Here is a 19,253-nt window from a genome sequence, read left to right as displayed (position 1 = left end):
TGAATTAATTTAATGGCCCAGTATCAATTATTTCTTATCACTGGTGTTCTTCTCCATATTTCTTTGCTACAAATCATTATTATGAGTCACGCTTTACGTTTGTCACTGGGCTTTGCAAATATCTAACCATTAAAAAGAATTTACAAGTGCTTGTCAACTTTGACAACACAGTATTTAATCATTTAAAAAGTAAAGTGTTTTTCCATTTCCTGAAAAACGGCTAATTTGGACATACGAGGATTCACAAGGACAGCAATGATATTCAGCAACACACATTTTGTTTACAATACTTTCTATGTATATATTTTTCCATGGCTCTCGCCAATGTTTGTGCTGTTTTTACACATTTTTTCCTCTGCGTTCTTTTTTATCATTTACAAATCTCTAAATCTCTGTGCTAAACACAATGCCAAATACTTATCTGTTGAATGTCAGAGTAGTCGTTGAACTCCTTTTTATTGAGTAAAATAGCAAATAAACACTCCCACAAATATTCTTGCCTAAAAGCAGAAACTCTGGCGCACATGCCTAGACAGACACTACACTGCAGTGCCGTACACAGAACTCCAAGAACAAAGTTCATAATCAGTTATGTACAGGTTCCTGGCAGCACAGCAGAAGGAGAAGAGAGATCATAGTTTTCCGTGCTTATATAACTCTGCTGGAGGATGGGGGAGGAGGTAAATGAGACTTTGCTGAAAGTTAGCTCAGATTCTCAAACTGAGAAAAAGTGGAGCAGGGAGATGTCGTGAGAATGTGCTGAGGAAAGCAGCACCAGTCTGAGATCCGCCTGAGGGCCATCTCATGCGCTCTTTCCTACTCTTTCCTTTTGCCATTCTTGTCTGCTCCTGTGGGTCACGACCATCACAATCCTCTTGCCTGTTTCACAGAAGAGGTCCCAGTCTCATTATTAAGTCTGGGACTTCTTTCCCCATGTGTTTTTACAACACTAATGAAGCCCTTGCCTTTTGGTTACTCTTTTGTTTGCTTTAGCTGCATTCGAAATTCAACTTTAGAAGCTAGTTCACAACAGATCAGCTACTTCAAATCATGTACTACAGAAGCTGATCATAAAAATGCTATTGAGAATTTCATCAACATTGAGATTATCATGGCTCCACATTTGAGGTGGGGTTTTGCCCATACTGGTAACCACACCAAGATACATCAACCCTTAACTCAACTATCTGGTCCTTAAACAGACAGTTCACCCCAAAATAAAAATCCTGTCATCATTTCCTCACCCTCTTGTCATTTCAAACTGGTATGACTCTCTTTTTTCTGCAAAGCACAAAATAAGATATTTTGAAGAATGTTGTTTACCGAACAATGGAGGTACGTATTCACTTCTATTGTGTGGACACAAAACTAATTGCGTACCGTCAATGGGTACCGCTGTTGTTCGGTTACCAACATTCTTTGAAATATCTTCTTTTGTGTTTTGCAGAAAAAAAGAGTCATATACAGTGAGGGAAATAAGTATTTGATCCCCTGGTGATTTTGTAAGTTTGCCTACTTACAAACAAATGAAGGGTCTATAATTTTTATGGTGGGTTTATTTTAACTGATAGACACAGAATATTTAAAAAAAATCAGGGGAAAAAAATGTTATATAAAGGTTATAAATTGATTTGCATTTCAGTCAGTGAAATAAGTATTTGATCCCCTACCAACTAGCAAGAATTCTGGCTCCACAGATTGATTATGTGCCTATATGGACCACAGATTAGTCCTGTCACTTTAAGAAAGTACTCCTAAATCAGCTTGTTATGTATATAAAAGATGCATGCCAACAGAATCTGTATCTTCCAGTTCAACCTCTCCAACACCATGGTCCAGACCAAATAGGTTTTAAAGGATGTCAGCGACAAGATTGGAGACCTGCACAAACCTTGAATAGGCTACAGACAGAAGCTTGGTGAGAAGGAGACAACTGTTGGTGTGATTATTTGGAAATAGAAGATATACAAAATAACTATCAAATGCCCTTGTTCTGGAGCTCCCTGCAATATTTCCCCAATGGGGTAAAGATGATCATGAGAAATGTTAAAGATCAGCCCAGAACTACACGGAAGAAGCCTGTTAATGATTTCAAGACAGTTGGGAACACAGTTAGCAAGCAAAACATTGGTAACACATTGGTAACACGCTATGCCACAGTAGACTGAAATCCTGAAGCACCCGCAAGGTCCTCCTGCCCAAGAAGGCCCGCCTGGCTCGTCTTAAGTTTGACAATGAACATAAAAATGATTCAGAAAAGGCTTTGGCGAAAGTGCTGGCACTGCTGTGAGACCAAAATGGACTCCTGTGTTTGGAGGGAGAGAAATGCTGACTATGAGCCCAAGAACATCATGTCTACAGAGAAGCACAGTGTTGGAAACATTCTGCTTTAGGGCTTTTTCTCTGCTACAGGTATACAGGATGACTTCACCGCATTGAGGGGCTGAGGGACGGGCCCATGTACCGTAAAATCTTGGACGAGAACCTCCTCCCCTTAACTAGGTCACTGAAGATGGGTCATGGATGAGCCTTTAACATGACAAAGACGCAAAACATATTGCCAAGACAACCAAATAGTGGCTTAAGGAGAAGCACATTAAATGTCCTAGCCAGTCTCTAGACCCTAGTCCTATAGAACCTCTGTGAAGGAGGCTAAAACTCCAATTTGCTGAGCGACAGCCAAGAAACCTTAAAGATTGACAGAGGAGTGGACTAAATGTATCCGGACACATGTGCAAACCTGGTGACCAACTATCAGAAATGTCTGACCTCTGTGCTTGCCAACAAGGGTTTCTCCACAAAGTACAAAGTTATGTTTTGCTTGGGGATCAAATACTTATTTCACTGACTGAAATGCAAATCAATTTATAACCTTTATATAACATTTTTTTCCCCTGATTTTTTTAAATATTCTGTGTCTATCAGTTAAAATAAACCCACCATAAAATTATAGACCCTTCATTTGTTTGTAAGTAGGCAAACTTACAAAATCAGCAGGGGATCAAATACTTATTTCCCTCACTGTATGTTTTAAATGACAAAAGGGTGAGCAAATGATTACAGAATTTTAATGTTTGGGTGAACTATCCCTTTAAATCTTGAGCTGGAGTGTGACAGCTCTGGTCACCATGAACAAGTTTAAACAACACAACAGTGGCTAAACAATGACAGAATTTTCATTTTGGGCAAACGGTTACTATAAAATCCAATAAAACACATCAGCAAGAACATTCAGTGCAGATGCTCCCAAAATGCCAACACGCAAAAGCAACGTCCCAAATCTGACGTTGATTAAATCATTTCTGCTTTCTCTCAAGACACAATCTTGTTTCTTGACTCCTGTAGGTTTCTAAAAGGGCACATTTTTGAAAACACTCAATAAATCCTCCCTGGGGTTTTTCATTTGATAATTATCAACTAACGTCATTGATGTAATTGGCATTCATTAGAGTACAGTAACTCTTTAACTCCTAATGACTAACTCTGTACACACTCGTTCACTGGCTGGGAGGTTTGAAACAGCTGTGTGTGTGTGTGTGTGGGGGGGGGGGGGTGGTTATCATAATTAATACCATAATAAGTTTCTACTACGCCATGTTATCGTTTCAGTAATTATTTCAGCTAATCGGGATTTATAGTAATTAATCATATATCAACACGCATCAGTCCATCAATTAATGTAAATAAGCAGCCTTGTGATGAGAGACTGGTATCATGTGCTGCCTTCTAATCATTTTTCTCGTGGCCTTCTCAGGACTTGGTTAGAGAGATTATCGGAAGCCCTAAGACCTCTTTTGTCCTCCTGTAGCCCAGCGCTCATTTAACAAAGTGGATTATATTATGAGTTCTTAGAAGCTAATAGCTGGTTAGCCGAACCCATAACTCATGAGGTACATTTTAATTTTTATTAAAGATGGGTGTAGTACCATATGGAATTTGATTACTTTGTACTTTGATATTAATGTAGGCGGATTACAGAGGTGAAAAATAAACAGATTACAGCAATAAACAGATGTTGGGAGGTGTTACTGTATGTTTGTCTGGCACCCACATGTTCTCTGTGTAGACAGATTCACACTACAACTGGTTATATGAGACTAAACACATCAAGCTTACGATCAGAAATTGACACATTTTTTTGATGTTTTATCATCACACTAGCCTTGACAACATCTGCACCAAGGTTGTTTAAGTTTACTAAAATTCATACTTTGAAAACGTTTCAGTTTATTGAAATCAAATAAAATATTGGCCTAAAAATGATTGGAAAAAACTTTAACAAAAAAAAATGTAAATGTTGCATCAGAAATAAACTGAAATATGGTTAAGGCTCTAAAATGATAACAATAAACAAAAACTAAAATAAAACTAAAATATAAATTAATTAATCTTATAGCAACAAACAATAAGAAATAAAAAATAAAATGACAAAAGCACATAAAATAGCTTAAAAAATTAACAAAAATGAACATAAAAGCTAAAAATGAAAGCTAATTTAAAATATGAATAAAGTTAAATAAAACAACAATAACAACAACAAAAAAACATTAACACTGCACAAAGATTGCATCTGCATCTTTAATAAATGAACGTCATTGAAATGTAGCAAAGCTGGCATTAAAATGTGAAATTAGCATATAAAAACAAAATGTAAATTTTATTTACATTAATGTTTATTAAGTTGTAGATTTTCAAATACAGCAAACAATAATGCAAATAAGACCTCCAACTTCCATTCTTAATCTTTAACATATTTTCAATCAACTAAATATACCAACCACACTTGCACATTCACCCAACAAAGCCTAAAGCCTTCTTCTATTAACAAAGGCCTTGCCAACCTAAAAGGCTTCAACAGAAACGATTATGCACCTTCTGCCCCAGATCTTGGGACACGCAATGCATTCCTACCATCTTGGCTTGAAATCTGCTCTTATTCTGTGAAGCCTGGAATGGAAGCTAAAGCACAAGGACATCTTTAATAGTATTGAGCAACGTTTTACAGCCAGCAGGGCTCTGAAGAAAAGCAGTTTACACTCTCACGTCAAGGAGTAATTGGTGTCATTCAAAGACATTTCATAAAAAGCCGGTCAAGTTATTCCAGTATGACTTTGAGAGAAGGCGGATCAGGCCTATTTCCATCAGGATTACTCATACAAAATACAGTCCGAACACACCGAGCTTGAACATTCTTTACAAACATACCAAATGTATGTAAAAACACAAACCTCATCCTCATCCTGATTGGATCAAGAGTGAGCCTCTTTTCATTTCTAGGTAATGAAATCCAAACTCTTTAGTCCAGGGAGAATCCCTTTAGCCGACCATGCAGAATGCCCCATAACAGCCAATCAGATTAAGACCATACAGCAGCCCTAAAACCAGGCACCATGGAGCTCCAACGCTCTCTCCCTAATTCAATAAAAAAGCCTTGAGCTCTCAGATCTGTTTTAGGGGTTTGCCCTGTTCGATGCTAACCGTGTGTGGATTTGCATTACAATGTTGCAATGTAGGTCAAAAGAGCATTTTTGCGACCTCAGGATTGAGGTTCAGTTAAGAAGGGTGTCTGGAATATTTGTGTGAATATAGTCATGGGCTTTTGGAACGGTAATCAAGATGTGGGGACATGTATGTGAATGATAACACATTTTGGGAATAATGTTAATGTTTAAGCATAACCAAGTATGATTTGTTAGAGGATTAGGATGAGTTCTATGTGTGCACTTGCCAAAAAATGCATATTGTTAATCCTGACCGAGCAAACTGTTCATTCATTTTGTGTTGGGTTTACCTTCATGTACACCAACTGTTACCAGGTTGAGGGACACTGTGCATGCTTGAGTGAGAGAAACAATAATATGTATTACTGGCCCACATCCACCGTGTCGTCTAAGAACTGTCAGACCTTACACAATAAACAGAGCAGGACATTCTGAACCTCAGGCCAATTGATATGGCTGGGCGTGCTACAACCGAATAATAGACAGGATATTCTTCGAGACCCTCATGAAGTAAAGCTTGCCGGGGATAGCAATAAAACCATTCAATAAAGAGTATCATGTTGCACATTCACGGCAGAAGCCGTTGGAGATGTCAGACCTAACAGGGAGAGGTTTTTATTGTCTGAGGTACATCTGCGATGCTAAATCGGCATGCTGCCTCGCAGGCCATTGTGCTCAACCCACGTCAAATGAGAAGAGTTATTTTACAGCATTTACATAATCTGAACAGATTCCCACCTTCTTTGACTACTGTGTGAATATGGTTGAATATACATTCAAGTGTACTCTATTGAAGTTCATTTTAGTTATCTGGCTTGTAGCAACATGAGTGAAGAAGGAAAGAAAGAGCGGAAAAGCAATAGGGAGAGACAAAAAGAAACCCTGGAGGAAGGGAACTGGGGGGTCAAAAGGAGATTGCTGTGTGGTTGAGTATAAAACCCAAGGGTCAAATCTACTTGACCTTTGGCACAGAGGTGAAAACCTCTGAGACAAAGTCATGGTTATATGATCACAGTCATGTATTGCTGTGTGTGTGGTAGAGAGAACAGCAGGGATGAGAGGGGCAGCTGCTCTTAGCTAAGTTTGCCAGCAATGACCTCATGTCCTGACTCAGTAACTAGGCTGAAATATGGATTACAAATGTCCCTGAATGTATACCAGACTATAACCAGCTTTGATTTATTACCATGCAAATACACACATCTTTAAAGAATTTACCTTCCTGAATTAAAGTGGATGTAACACAGGCTAGTTTCTGCCAATCTCATATTAATATTGAGTACCTATAGCAGTCATCCTCAATTGGCGGACCGTGGGCCGGATCCGGACCTTTGCTTCGTTCCATCCGGACTGCAAGACATGGCCTAATAAACCATTTAAAACATTTGACTTCTGATTTGATTTCGGTTGTTTAAATTGAGCGGCGTGTCTACACAACGGAGAATCACATCACACGCGCGCTCATGAACATTTATGTAATTTAACTTTTGCCGCTATATCCTCTAATAGCTTTATCTAGCACCGAACACGCTTTGTTTTAACCCTTTCCACTCTGCGCGCGCTGCTTCTCTACCGCCAAAGACGCGCCGCATGAAGAGCAGCAGGCATGTGCTTATTTTAACAACAGTATTGCAGACACGCAGAGCAGGTAAATGGACACACAACAGTAAACAAAATGCAGCAATATTAAAAGCATGTACTGTATCTGTCAGTCTGTTTACTGTTTGCTATATGTCTCCAACCTTCAACCAGATTTGAGATATTTTATGAACCATAACGTTTTTATCCACATTCAGCATTAGCATTATTGATCAGCATGTAAACATTTGTGACCCTGGGAAGTCCCAGGCTAAAGTCTCATAATCTAATTAATTATTAGATAACAAGCATCAAAGATGAATTTCAATCATTAATTTCACAAAGATTTCAATCTTTAAAATGGTACGATTCAGTCAGAAGATATTGTTGTTATATTTTCACAGAATATTCTGTAGGATGATTTTATGTAGAAAAAAGTAAAAATACTTTTTACAAGCAGTGTCACATTTTGTAATGAACAACGTTCTAAATTGGGAAATTATTTTGAAGTAGTTCTGGTATGAATGGCATGGAAAAGCAAATTTAGTAAGTAACTTTGTTTTCTGTTTATGACGAGAGCATTATAATTGTTACATTACATTTGCTGTTTGTATGTTGTCAGTTTTTTTAAATTTACAAATGTTAATTATCGGACTTCTATTAAGAGGGCATTCCCCTATAGCTAAAGAGCCTACAATACATACTGTGGATATCAAAATATAAAATGTGGCTTGATAAAAGATCACATCTTTTATATACTATATCCAACTGGGCTAAATTTATAAAAAATTTATTTATTTTCAAAAAACGTATTGTCCGGACCTCCGTTTGGAAGAAAATATAAATATAAACTTTAATTGAATACCCCTGACCTATAGAGTAATATTACATACTTTGTATCTTCGAAGAGTCTTTAGTTTGATCACACGTACAAAAGACACGTACAGCTGTACGATTATTTCCGAAAACAGATGACCTCCTTAAGGTGTGTGTGGGGGGGGTGGAACTAAACCGATTGCCAACAAAACAGACATATGATTGACCGCGTGCGGAGACCGTTCCATCTATCAATTTCAAACAATCTCCAAATCCAGCTTTATATCCACCGTTTATATAACATTCCTCACCCAAATGCAGTGAACAAACAAACACAGGTGAACTTCGCGAATGAAGGAGCACATTGATGGGCGTGTTCTTTCTCCCACTCTTTCATCTCGCTCTCGAGGGTTGACGCGTGGGCGTGCTTTTCCGGGAGAATTGTCTAATAAGGGACTAAGAAAACTTGTTACGAAATAGAAATTTCATGATCGAAAAAAACTTTCCGAAACCTATACGAACGCTGGGGAAGTGTATCGAGCACAGAAATACTACGTCATATGTCCAACTCGTTTTTTGACAAGTTGACTATGTCAAGCATGAGAAGCCAGCACGTTTAACATGGTAAAGAAGTTAGAATGCATGAAACACCGTTGTACATCCCATTTAACATTAAATATAATACAATTTAAGGACATTTAAAAAGTACAATGATGGTAGTGATGATGTTAAAAAAGTCAATAAAAACTAGCACTTTAATATACATATCATGGCTTTCTCTATAATTCATGATTTTTTTCATAAATTACTGGTCATCTTTCATGTGTGGGTTTTGCAAATATTTACCAATGAGAAGTATTTGAAATACATGTCTACTTTGTGTTTAATTATTCATTTTTTCCATTAAAAAAAGAAGCAGTTTTGGTGATACAAGATCTATAAAGAATTGACTTTTTTATAGTGGATTTCCCAGACTAGTCAAAATGTAACATTTCATGCTTATTACACCCATGACATTTTATATACATTTTAATGGCAAATAAAAACTAATTGTGCCCTAAGGTAAAACCAGAATACAATATCAACAATTTTAACAAGAAAAGAAAAAAGCGGTCAATCCCAAATACACAAACCGCATATAACTACTATTACTACTGCATATTTCATTACTTCTTCTCCCTCACTATGGCAACATAGGGGTAAATGACAAATAAATGTGTAAATGTGTGTTGTGACAGCAAAAAAAGGAAGATAAATCGATAACATTTTACAGTAAGGTTGTATTTGTTAACATTAGTAAATGCATTAGCTGACATAAACTAACAATGACCTATTTAGTTTTTCAGCACTTAATAATCGTAGTTAATGTTAATACAGTTGTTTAAGCTAGTTCATGGTGAATTAACTAATGTTGACAGACACAACATCAAAATGTGTCAGTAAATGCTGAAATTAACATGAGCTAATATTAATAATGCAGTATATGTATTGTTCATTGTTATAGCTAATGCATTAACTAATTCTTACCAAATACAACCTTATTGTAAAGTATTACTGATAAATCTCTCTTATGCTGTTTTATATTATGGGCAGAATATAAATATCAATCATATAAAAGAATAGATTATTAACGGTGTGTTTTCCATTTTTTTGCTCTGTCACACTGTAGGACACAACTGTATATTTGTCAACTACCCATATACAGATCATACCTACGTGTGCATATACGTGTCTGTTTGAGAATGGGTGTTTACAAGACACAAAAACATGTTTACAGGGAAAACAGAGAAATGTGTGTGTGGTTGTGAGAGATCAAGGTTGTGTGAGTAAACTCCTGGCTGCTTTGTGTGTGTATGTGGCTGGGATGAAAAGTCATTGCATGCTTGCTTCCACCTTGCCACCCTGACCATTACGACCCCCTCGTTGCCTATAAACCTTCCCGCTGCGAGAGGAAAGGTGAGGCAGGTTTTTTATTGAAATGTGAACCGAAATTAGAGCTGTTTTTACACATCTCAGCACAGGACAATATCAGGGCCCATTTCACATCTTCATACAGGCTAACCTTGACCCCCTGCTCTAAAGGTTTGCTAAGGGCCCATAATGTCACGCCATTATTCTCCACGGGCCAGAGCGAGATGGTATCAGCGACACTGCAGATGACCTGATAAACTGCATCGAACACACCGCTCGACCACATAAAAGCCATAAAAACCCCAGCCTGGGGCTGAGCCTCGTAAATCACACCACATTAGAACCTCGGTCAAAGCAAACAAAGCCTCCTCTGCTCATTTATTCAGCCCTGGTTAGAACTTCTAAACTGTTCTCATGCTCAAAGTCTTTCAGAAAGTTGACTTTCGTTTCCATATCTTTTTAGCAACTTCCACTCAGCCCCTTTGCCCCTCAGGTGACATACATAAGTCATGGGAAACAGCCGTGACAACTTGGTCAGCCTCACTCTTTAACTCTCTGTGTTTGCTACTGTATGACACGAGGATGTCAAACCCATGGGTTAAAAGCAGCTTTCCGCTTTTTCGTATTATACAACAGTACGTTCTGGTCCTCTAATCTGATTCGACAAGCGGCGCTTTGGACGCTTCACTCGTAAGCACACGGTTTGTGTTTGCCAAATTCCAGACAGCATTTCATGTTAGTACGGTGCCTGGTGACACACAAAGGTCTGATCTTGCGGTAGCAACACATGCAACATAATAACTGTCTAAAATGTACGATAATGGGAAGTAACTTCTTTTTTATGAAACTGTTGTATAAGAGACAAATTCCACGGTGATATTCAGTACAACAACAGTCTTGCTCATGTGATATTTCTGAATCAGCCTTGGGAGCCTCATCGTTAAAATTCCTATGAATTTATGGGAAGTGAATGGCACAAAAACGTATGTTAGAAAAAAGCAATACTAAAGCACCTCCCCTAACCCCACACGAAAGCATATCCTACTACAACGTACAAATAAAATCGTATGATCTCATTCGAATTACCCACCTTGTAAAACTGAGATTGTATCGGATTTTCATTGATTTACTTTCTAACTGATTTTCTTTTGAAGCAATCCCAGGTTTTCACAATAGTTTTGATATAATGATACTGTATATATGTTAACATGATGAAGTGAAAACTAAGCACTTTGAGTTCTCTCCTCTTGAGTATAGAAAATGTAAAGTCAAGCCAGACTTAAATTGATTTTTACACCCTTGAACTTGCCTTAGTCTACCTAAAACAATTTCCTCTGCCGCCGGGACTACTCTTAGCCAAGCTGAAAGCAGGCAGTTATTTTTCCTGCTTTATTTTTAGGCAATTCTCTTTGTTGGCAGCGTGCCAGTGTATCTGCATATGACATTTATGCATGTGTGCGGGTAATTTGTTATATTAATTGGTCCGGATTGTCTCTCCAACTCTGCCCTGAAGAGGCAGCGTAAGAAAATTAAAGAGAGAAAAACAGAGAGAGAAAGAGAGAGAGACTCAAGTTTGAATCGCTGTGCGTTAAGATTGATCTATTTTTATGATGGTATAAATCACACACTTGCTCACACTCACAAACGCACAAACACATACTCCTATAACTCACTGTGCTCTGTACCTTTCCTTAAGTTTGCACATTCAGTTTGTTCACAATCAGATATGCCGGCTGTATTCTTCTTTTGTCTATGTACTAGAACCGTCTGACCAAATAAATCCCTCTAGAGTACATGGTATGATGTCACAGCTGAACACATAATTGGATGAGTAGCAGTGAAGTTTGCGATTGGCTGATGACGACAGAAGCAACGCAGATTCTTTGAGTTCAGTACGTGCGCACAACAAGAGCACTTGTACATAAACATACTGTGCACTAATGAAGTACATGAAAACTAGTTCATAGCTGGTAATGAGCTTTGCGTGTTGACGGAATACATATCCTGAGCTTGCTTTACGCCTATACTGACCTGGGGCCAGGCACTATGTGCACAAAACCTAAGCCTTCATACAGCAGATTTATTCATCATATCCATTCTTAACATTGTATATATACCACACTCGATTAATGTATTGATGGAAATTCACTTACTCCAAAACAGTATTTCATATTGAAGCGGCTGTGCCGGCAGTGAAAAGTGTGTGCGCGCATGCAAGCCAGACACATACGTTGTGCAGAGGCAGTAATTCAACTCTATAAGAACTGTCAGGCCAGCACAAAAGGATTTGTTTTGAATGAAAACTAATTTTTTGGTATTATTGGTTTCCTCATTTTTAAATCGCACAAAAATATCTGTTAAATGAATAAATATAGTAAAAGTCACGTAAATGTAAGCTGCAGGTGAATACGTGCACAAAGACCCACATACTGCCAAAAACATTTCATCCAAACGATAACTTCAAAATAAACCGTTTAAGGAAAATATGGAAATTTTTGCATCTGTAAATATTTTTTGTGTAACTATTATTGATGCTTTAAAAATGTTGGCATACACGTTGAAAACGTCAGGAAGAGATGTTGAAAACTTTTTGGATATTGTGTGGTGGTGTCATATGTTTATTTAGAAATTAAAAACGTATGCTAAGAAAAACGCCATTTGCATAAATACTGCATACTGGTAACTAAAGATGCATTTTATACTCTTGGTGTGAAAAATACTCACAAAATCAAAGACTGTGTAGGTAATTCATGTTAAGGGTTATTTCACATGTGTTCACATATCAACGTTTCTTTTCTGTGCCGAATATATCAGGTAGTACATGACATTTTCAATATCTTCTCTGTGTAGAGATTGTTCCATCACTTCTAATGTGTGTAAAATAGTGGGCAGACAGTAATGAGAGTCTGGCTTCATGCCTGTTCCACGCCGGCTGTTTCATATCAAATATTTGAGAAAGATTAGATGGCACAACGCCTGCAGAAATGATTCAATGTGGGTGTGGTTTGAGTGTATTTATAGTTTAAAACTCCCAAGTATGAATAAAAAATGACTTGTATGGTAAATGAGAAGGAAAAAGCCATCGGTGCGATCCCAGGCTGAGAAAAATCATCATCAAGGTCATATTGTGAAAAAATAACCAGAGGTTGGGCACAACAAGTTATGGCTCCAAAAATATCCTACCATGACATTCTTTTGCAGTTCAAGCTCATTATTTTGTGATCCTTGACATGAAATAATACTTGCAAAAGGTGAAACTGGACCATGTCCACAAGTTATGTTAACCTCCTTGTATTTACGACTGGAACTCGCACAGAATCTTGCCATCTACGTCAAACTACGGCTGTGGCTAATTTTACTCTGGATCACCTTATCAACAGCGTCAAAACTGGTTAAACAGCTTAAGCGCGGCCACGTCATATTAATCAGAGCTTGATTCGCTCCACGCTAAGAGCGGGCAGGGGATCCTTAGAGGAAGATTAATGTGTTTTAGAGTGCAACTGAGGCAACCTTAATGAGATTGCTATCTCTTTAATGAAGAAATGTGTAATCAGAGAGAGAAAGGCAGAGAAAGGAGTAGAACGAGAGAGCGAGAGAGAGAGAGAGAGGTCAGCTGGTCTTAAAGAGACGGTTCACCCAAAAATGTGAATTCTTTAATCACCCTCATGTCATTTCAAACCTGTATGACTTTCATTCTTCTGCGGAATGCAAAATAAGATATTTTGAAGAATGTTGGTAACAGAACAACACTGACCTCCACTGACTTCCATTGTACGAACACAAAACCACTTCTCAAAATATCATCATGGAAAGGGTTTTACCTTTAAACTAGTACTTTTACTAATTCTAAGTGCTTTATTTGACTAGAAAAATGAAAACCGCTTATTTTAACCCATTTTTATGAAAAGTTAAACCATAACTATACAGCTACAATCTACAGCTGTAGGTCTACCCAAAATGACAACCCTGGACCCGCCTGGAGGCATGTATGACCAAGCAGAATCCCAAATTTGAGCTTGCAAATGACCCTGAATGGATGAAAATAGAGGAGGGTTTGTAGAACAAAGGCCACAGAGAGTGCAGTTCAAAGATTATTACATGGTACATTGAAGCATGTGATTGTGTGCAGCTGAAATGCTACGGAAGGCAGCACTGGTCATTTTCACCAGGTCATCTGGGACTCTGGGTCAGCCAGTGGGGAATTCCATGAGGCTGCAACCCGACCTCACGAGAGAATGCGTGTATGTGTGCATGTGTAAATATGGAGGTTAAAGTCGGGGCTTGAGGGCATGACTGAGAACAGCTTTAAGTGATGTGAACCGAAGCCTACGACAGAGAGAAAGATAGAGATCTGACTTTTCGAAAACGTTTATTGACAAGTTCATTCAGCAAAAATATTATCTCAAGAAGGCTTAAATACTAAAAAGGTACTTAAAAGGAGCCAGAGAGTGAAAGTAAATATTGGAAAGAGGCTGGCAAACTAAAATAAGAGAGAAAACAGCATTTTAGATCATCTAGATTTGAGAGGAACAAAAAGTTGGCCCAAGCACACTTATGAGTGAACTAGTGAACTGGATCCCAAAACCAGATCAAACAATTGATTTACAAAATAAACAATGAAGTAAAAACGAAAAATGATTTGTTCATGAAATGAGGGTGAATACGGTAAATGATGACATATTTTTGGGGGACCTTTTTAGACATTTTTTTAAAGCATTTGACATCAATTCTGTGAGTCATTCCGAGTTGCCTGTCCTCTGCATTCGGGTCATCTTGAGGCCACATCATGCGGTTTTCTCCCTTATTTGACTCAGCCAGCATTTTCCAATGCATGCTTTCTCTCTGCTTCTCCAGAGAAAACAATGACACATTTTACATTTTCGGGTGAACTGTAACTTTAAGTTTGTGACTGTGGCAGAAAAAGAAAGTGTGAGGATTCGTCATACCCCTCTGCCCACTTTCCTACTTTACATTTCCTTTCTCGCTTTCCCTACAGAGCTCAAGCTAACAGCCACAGTAAATCCATCAGCATTTGACAAGTGGAGTCATCCAGGAGAGATTGTGCCTGATGCGGCCCTTGAAAGATTGCTCTTTAAATGCAATGTTTTACCAACAAACTTCACCAAGCTGCAACACATTAGGGTCATACCGGAGAGCTGGAGGCACAGGAGGGGGTTGGTCATTCGCTAGAGCCCTCTAGGTACAATATTGCCTGGCTTAAGCGGTCAGTCATACATGGATGGGTTGTGATGTGTTCTATAGCCCTTTTTTGCTCTTGTAGCTCTTTTGGGTTTTGTAGAGTATAAATCGCATTTTGGGGTGTTAAGGGGTTTACTCTGTTTGTATGCCACTCATTCTGCTTTCTAAGACCTAAAATTTGGATTTTATTGAGAGGGTAGATGAAACAATTAGCAAGGATTATACATGAGTTCATCCACATGAACACCACACAAGGCCGATGTTGAAACGGCCAAATCAGAAATGTTTTTATTTCCTACCTGAAAGTTGAAAAAGACAACCAACTAAATTAGATCACTGAATGTGTTCTAAGTAAACTTTAAACTCAAGCTTGCCACCCATATCATTACCATAGACCTGCATTGGAGCCGAGGTTATGACCCTACAACAGAAAGAGCTGGTCACACAAGACCCCATAAATCTTTGTGTCTGTTCATGGGGGTGCGTTTATTGCCTATAAGTTCTAGTCTGTCACTTTAGCCCAAACTAAACCACTGTCTCAGAGATTTTGTCGACTAAAGTTTCCAAATCCTTTACAATACTGAATTAAATTTATCATGTGGGAAACTTAACCGAGCTTTACCTTTTAGTGGTTGATAACCGATGTACCAGTGCTGTAAAATCAGGTAATGAATTTGTAGCCTGAATTGAATTTACACTGTGAAAACTGTGCATATTGATTTTTGATAAACACATACACATGGATATATTTAAGAAAATTATAAAATATAAAAATGTATAAACATTAATATATAATTTAAATTATTTGTAAATATAAATAAATACATGTAAATATTTCCTGAACGCGTATATGTGTATGTGTTTATAAATCCAAAATTAATATGACAGTACACAGACATAAAATATGTAAACACAAACTTTCATTTTGGATGTGATTAATTGCAATAAATTGTTTGACAGCCCTAGTAAACTAAAGCAAGTATTTGTCTTCTTTGTTGTGACCCCCTTTGTTGCGTTTTTTGTGTTTGCAAATTCAAAAATGTTATTTAATCTCAACTGCAATTTAGAAAAATAAATGAACCCTATTCATAATTGACCTATCGCTAAGCCCCTCCCCTCAAATGCTGATGAGCCAATGGCAGCTGAGTATCAGTTGCACGGGGACCGGAACTCGGACAACTTGAGGTTTCAGCACCATAGAGAAGCATTGTAAAATCCGAAGCTCTCATCGTTTTTATGCAACAAAAATGGTAAAACGATGTGCCTGGGGTACACTGATTCCAGGTATCCTGAGGGGATGGGGAATGTAATTAATTTTATTCCATTTGCTAAACCTAAACAACAAGACAGAGCAAAATGTGGGTGCAGTAACCTTCAACACCAATCCCAAAGAAAACCGTTGTCATACTCTCATTAACTTACAATTTACATGTGCTCAAGCTGAACGTTAATGTCGTCATGTTCTTCAGCAAGGTATCACTGGCTAAAAACACTAAAGTAAGCAGTCCATGCTAACATCCAAAACTGCTTTAGATTACTTTGAGTTCAACATGTTTTAGTTACCGTATTGTTAAAGATCTCTTTAAAGTGATTATTAAAAATTATTGCATTAAGTACCGCCATTGTTCAGTTACCAATATTCTTCAAAATATCTTCTTTTGTTTTCTGCAGAAGAAAGAAAGTCATACAGGTTTGAAATGACTAGAGGGTGAGTAAATGATGACAGAATTTTAATTTTTGGGTGAACACTACGAACACTAAGTTCATCAGAATGGCAAAACAAACAAAAATCCAAAAATCTCTCACAGTACTTCCTTGTACTAAACTTTTCATGAATTTTATTCAATCCATTCCAAAAGCTGATTTAAAAACCATGGTTCTAAATCAGGACTCAATAATCACAATAATGTACACAATATGATCATTTAACAGACCTAGAATTTATTCATAGCATTTAGTCATTTTTACAAAGTCCAACGACTGATGCAGATTGTTTAAACCAGTGGTCGGGAACCTGTGGATCTTTTCAAAAATCACGTGGCTCGCCAGGTATCTTACCCTTCATCAACATTTGATCATTAAAAACATCATAATATATGTATGAATATTTCAGGTTGTCCTTGCCAACACGCATGCGCAAGCCGCGTCACGACACTAATCAACGCGAATCCCTATCAAATTTTGCTACCGCCATACAAAACAGGACTAACCCCTCCCACAACCCAACCCTTAAACCTAAATAACCCCTCCCCCAACCCAATCACAACACGAGGGTAGCACAAATTTATGGGTAGCATAAACTGGCAGAACACCGGCAGCCCAGCATCATATCGAAAGCCAACACGCTTCCAATTCGCGTGCTTTTTAACCAGAGCGCGAGGTCTTTAGAAGAGCGAGCGTCATGCTTTTATTGGAAGTTACGGCTCTCTGTGGCGTATGATACAGAACTTGTTGCCATGCTACGTAATCGCATGTAAAACGTTTTAAAGACACATGGAAGCAAACTGCGACGCTCAGTATGGATGCGCTGTGTTTAGCACCTCATTTCCGTGTGAGCAGTTTTTCTCACATATGAAGTCCATACAGCTGTCAAGGTTGACAGAGGAGTTGTAATGCCGGCATGCAACTGTCTTGACCACCTACGAACCGAACTACAAAGCTATTAGCAAGACGCTAGTTATGTTCGCTTTTATGAGGTGTTGCGCAGACCGATCGGCGTATGACATCAAAGTGCCGCGAGAGCAGAGCTCCGTGTGCTTTCGAAACGCGGTACTCTGCTGTCAGACATCCGCCGATCATGCAGCATTTCAAGAAGTCGAACATTGCAATGCAAAGTCAGAATACACATATGCAGTATTTTGTGAGTATCAGTACTATGAACGTGCACTTTAAAATTGTTATACGTTAGACATAATGAAGTTTAATTGAATGGAGGCCTAATGTATACCTGCAAGTTGTTTATAAGTCATGGAAATAATTTAGAGGCCCAGATGTATGCACTGTTTCGTTTGTTTCACTGTTTTTGCCTTGTCTGTGCACATGTTCTCTTATCAAAGGCAAAGAACAATTGATCCCCACAGGGACCATAAGTGAGACTGTGGACATAAATCAAGTTATTAGTATTGAAGACATTGAAAGATGTTATAGTTTTTGCAATGGCTCTTTTGCAAAAATAAATTAACCAAAACTGGAAAAATGTCTCTTTGGTTAAAAAGGTTCCCGACCCCTGGTTTAAACCTACATAATGGCAAGATCCATAACAAAATCCATCACAACAAAATTTCACTGTGGCTGAATGGAGCCAGGGAAGCAGAAGCAATTTTTGAATGCGGGTATCATTACCCTTTATTAAGCTTTCCATGAACACTCACTGAGCTCTCTCATAAAACACTCTCCTTCTCCACAAATACACACAAACTTACACAAAAGCCTACATCCACAGATGCTGCGTCTACCAGAAGTTTCCATGACTCAAACTTAAAAACTTCACATCGCTAACATCGTCTTCAAAACTCAAGCATGATGTGTTTAGACGAAATCTTTTAATCAACAGAAATTCAGGACAAAAGGTAAAAAAGTTATGAAAACCTCTGGCCTACCTGGAGCAGCCTGTATCTCCACTAAGCCTCCAACCATGATAAGAGCTTCAAGAATCTTTACATGATGTTCTGGGTTTACATCCGCACTAGACCAAGGAGAGAGAGATTTCAAGATTGAAATGCATAATCATATCATATCATTACTAAAAGTGAGATGGAAATTCAGACAGAAGTCGTCATACAGGTTTTAAATGACGTGAGGGTGAATAACAGATGAATTTTCAGTTTTGGGTGACATATCCCTATAAATAAGTGTTAATCTATAGTTTTGATCAGTTCGGTATTAATATGGAATAAAATATTATAAAAAATAAGTGACCCTACATATTTAAATGGTACTGTATACACCATTTACACTGTAATAATTTATAATAACTTCCTTTTATAACATTATTTATTTATTTATTATTTTTTAAATTCTTATGTTCCTTCACTATGAACCCCTGGCTGAAAACTTTTGCCCTTGTTCACCATTGCTAGCCTTGAAACATGCAAATTAACAATTAAATGGAATACTTTCTCTCACATGTCATGAGATGAAGTGACTGATCTGATTGGCAAAGCGTCCAATACCCCTTCTCTCTCTCTCTCTGCCTTTCTTTCTCGGTCTCTGCCTGGACTGCCCTAGAGCAAGAGGACTATTGACAGG

General features: G+C 38.0%; 1 protein-coding gene across 3 annotated transcripts in view; it reads right to left on the bottom strand.

The window, feature by feature from the left end:
• pik3r3b (phosphoinositide-3-kinase, regulatory subunit 3b (gamma)) overlaps positions 1-19,253 on the bottom strand; it is a 153,962-nt gene that overhangs the window by 55,515 nt on the left and 79,194 nt on the right. For all 3 annotated transcript variants that reach the window (XM_057337080.1, XM_057337081.1, XM_057337082.1), the window contains one exon: positions 18,605-18,690. In XM_057337080.1, the coding sequence (XP_057193063.1) occupies positions 18,605-18,690 (86 nt within the window). The remainder of the gene's footprint in view (positions 1-18,604; positions 18,691-19,253) is intronic.

The sequence above is a fragment of the Triplophysa rosa genome, linkage group LG7 (assembly GCF_024868665.1).
Source record: "Triplophysa rosa linkage group LG7, Trosa_1v2, whole genome shotgun sequence".
Lineage (NCBI taxonomy): Eukaryota > Metazoa > Chordata > Actinopteri > Cypriniformes > Nemacheilidae > Triplophysa > Triplophysa rosa.
Note: the sequence above shows the minus strand (reverse complement) of the source record. Positions and strands in the feature narration are given on the sequence as shown.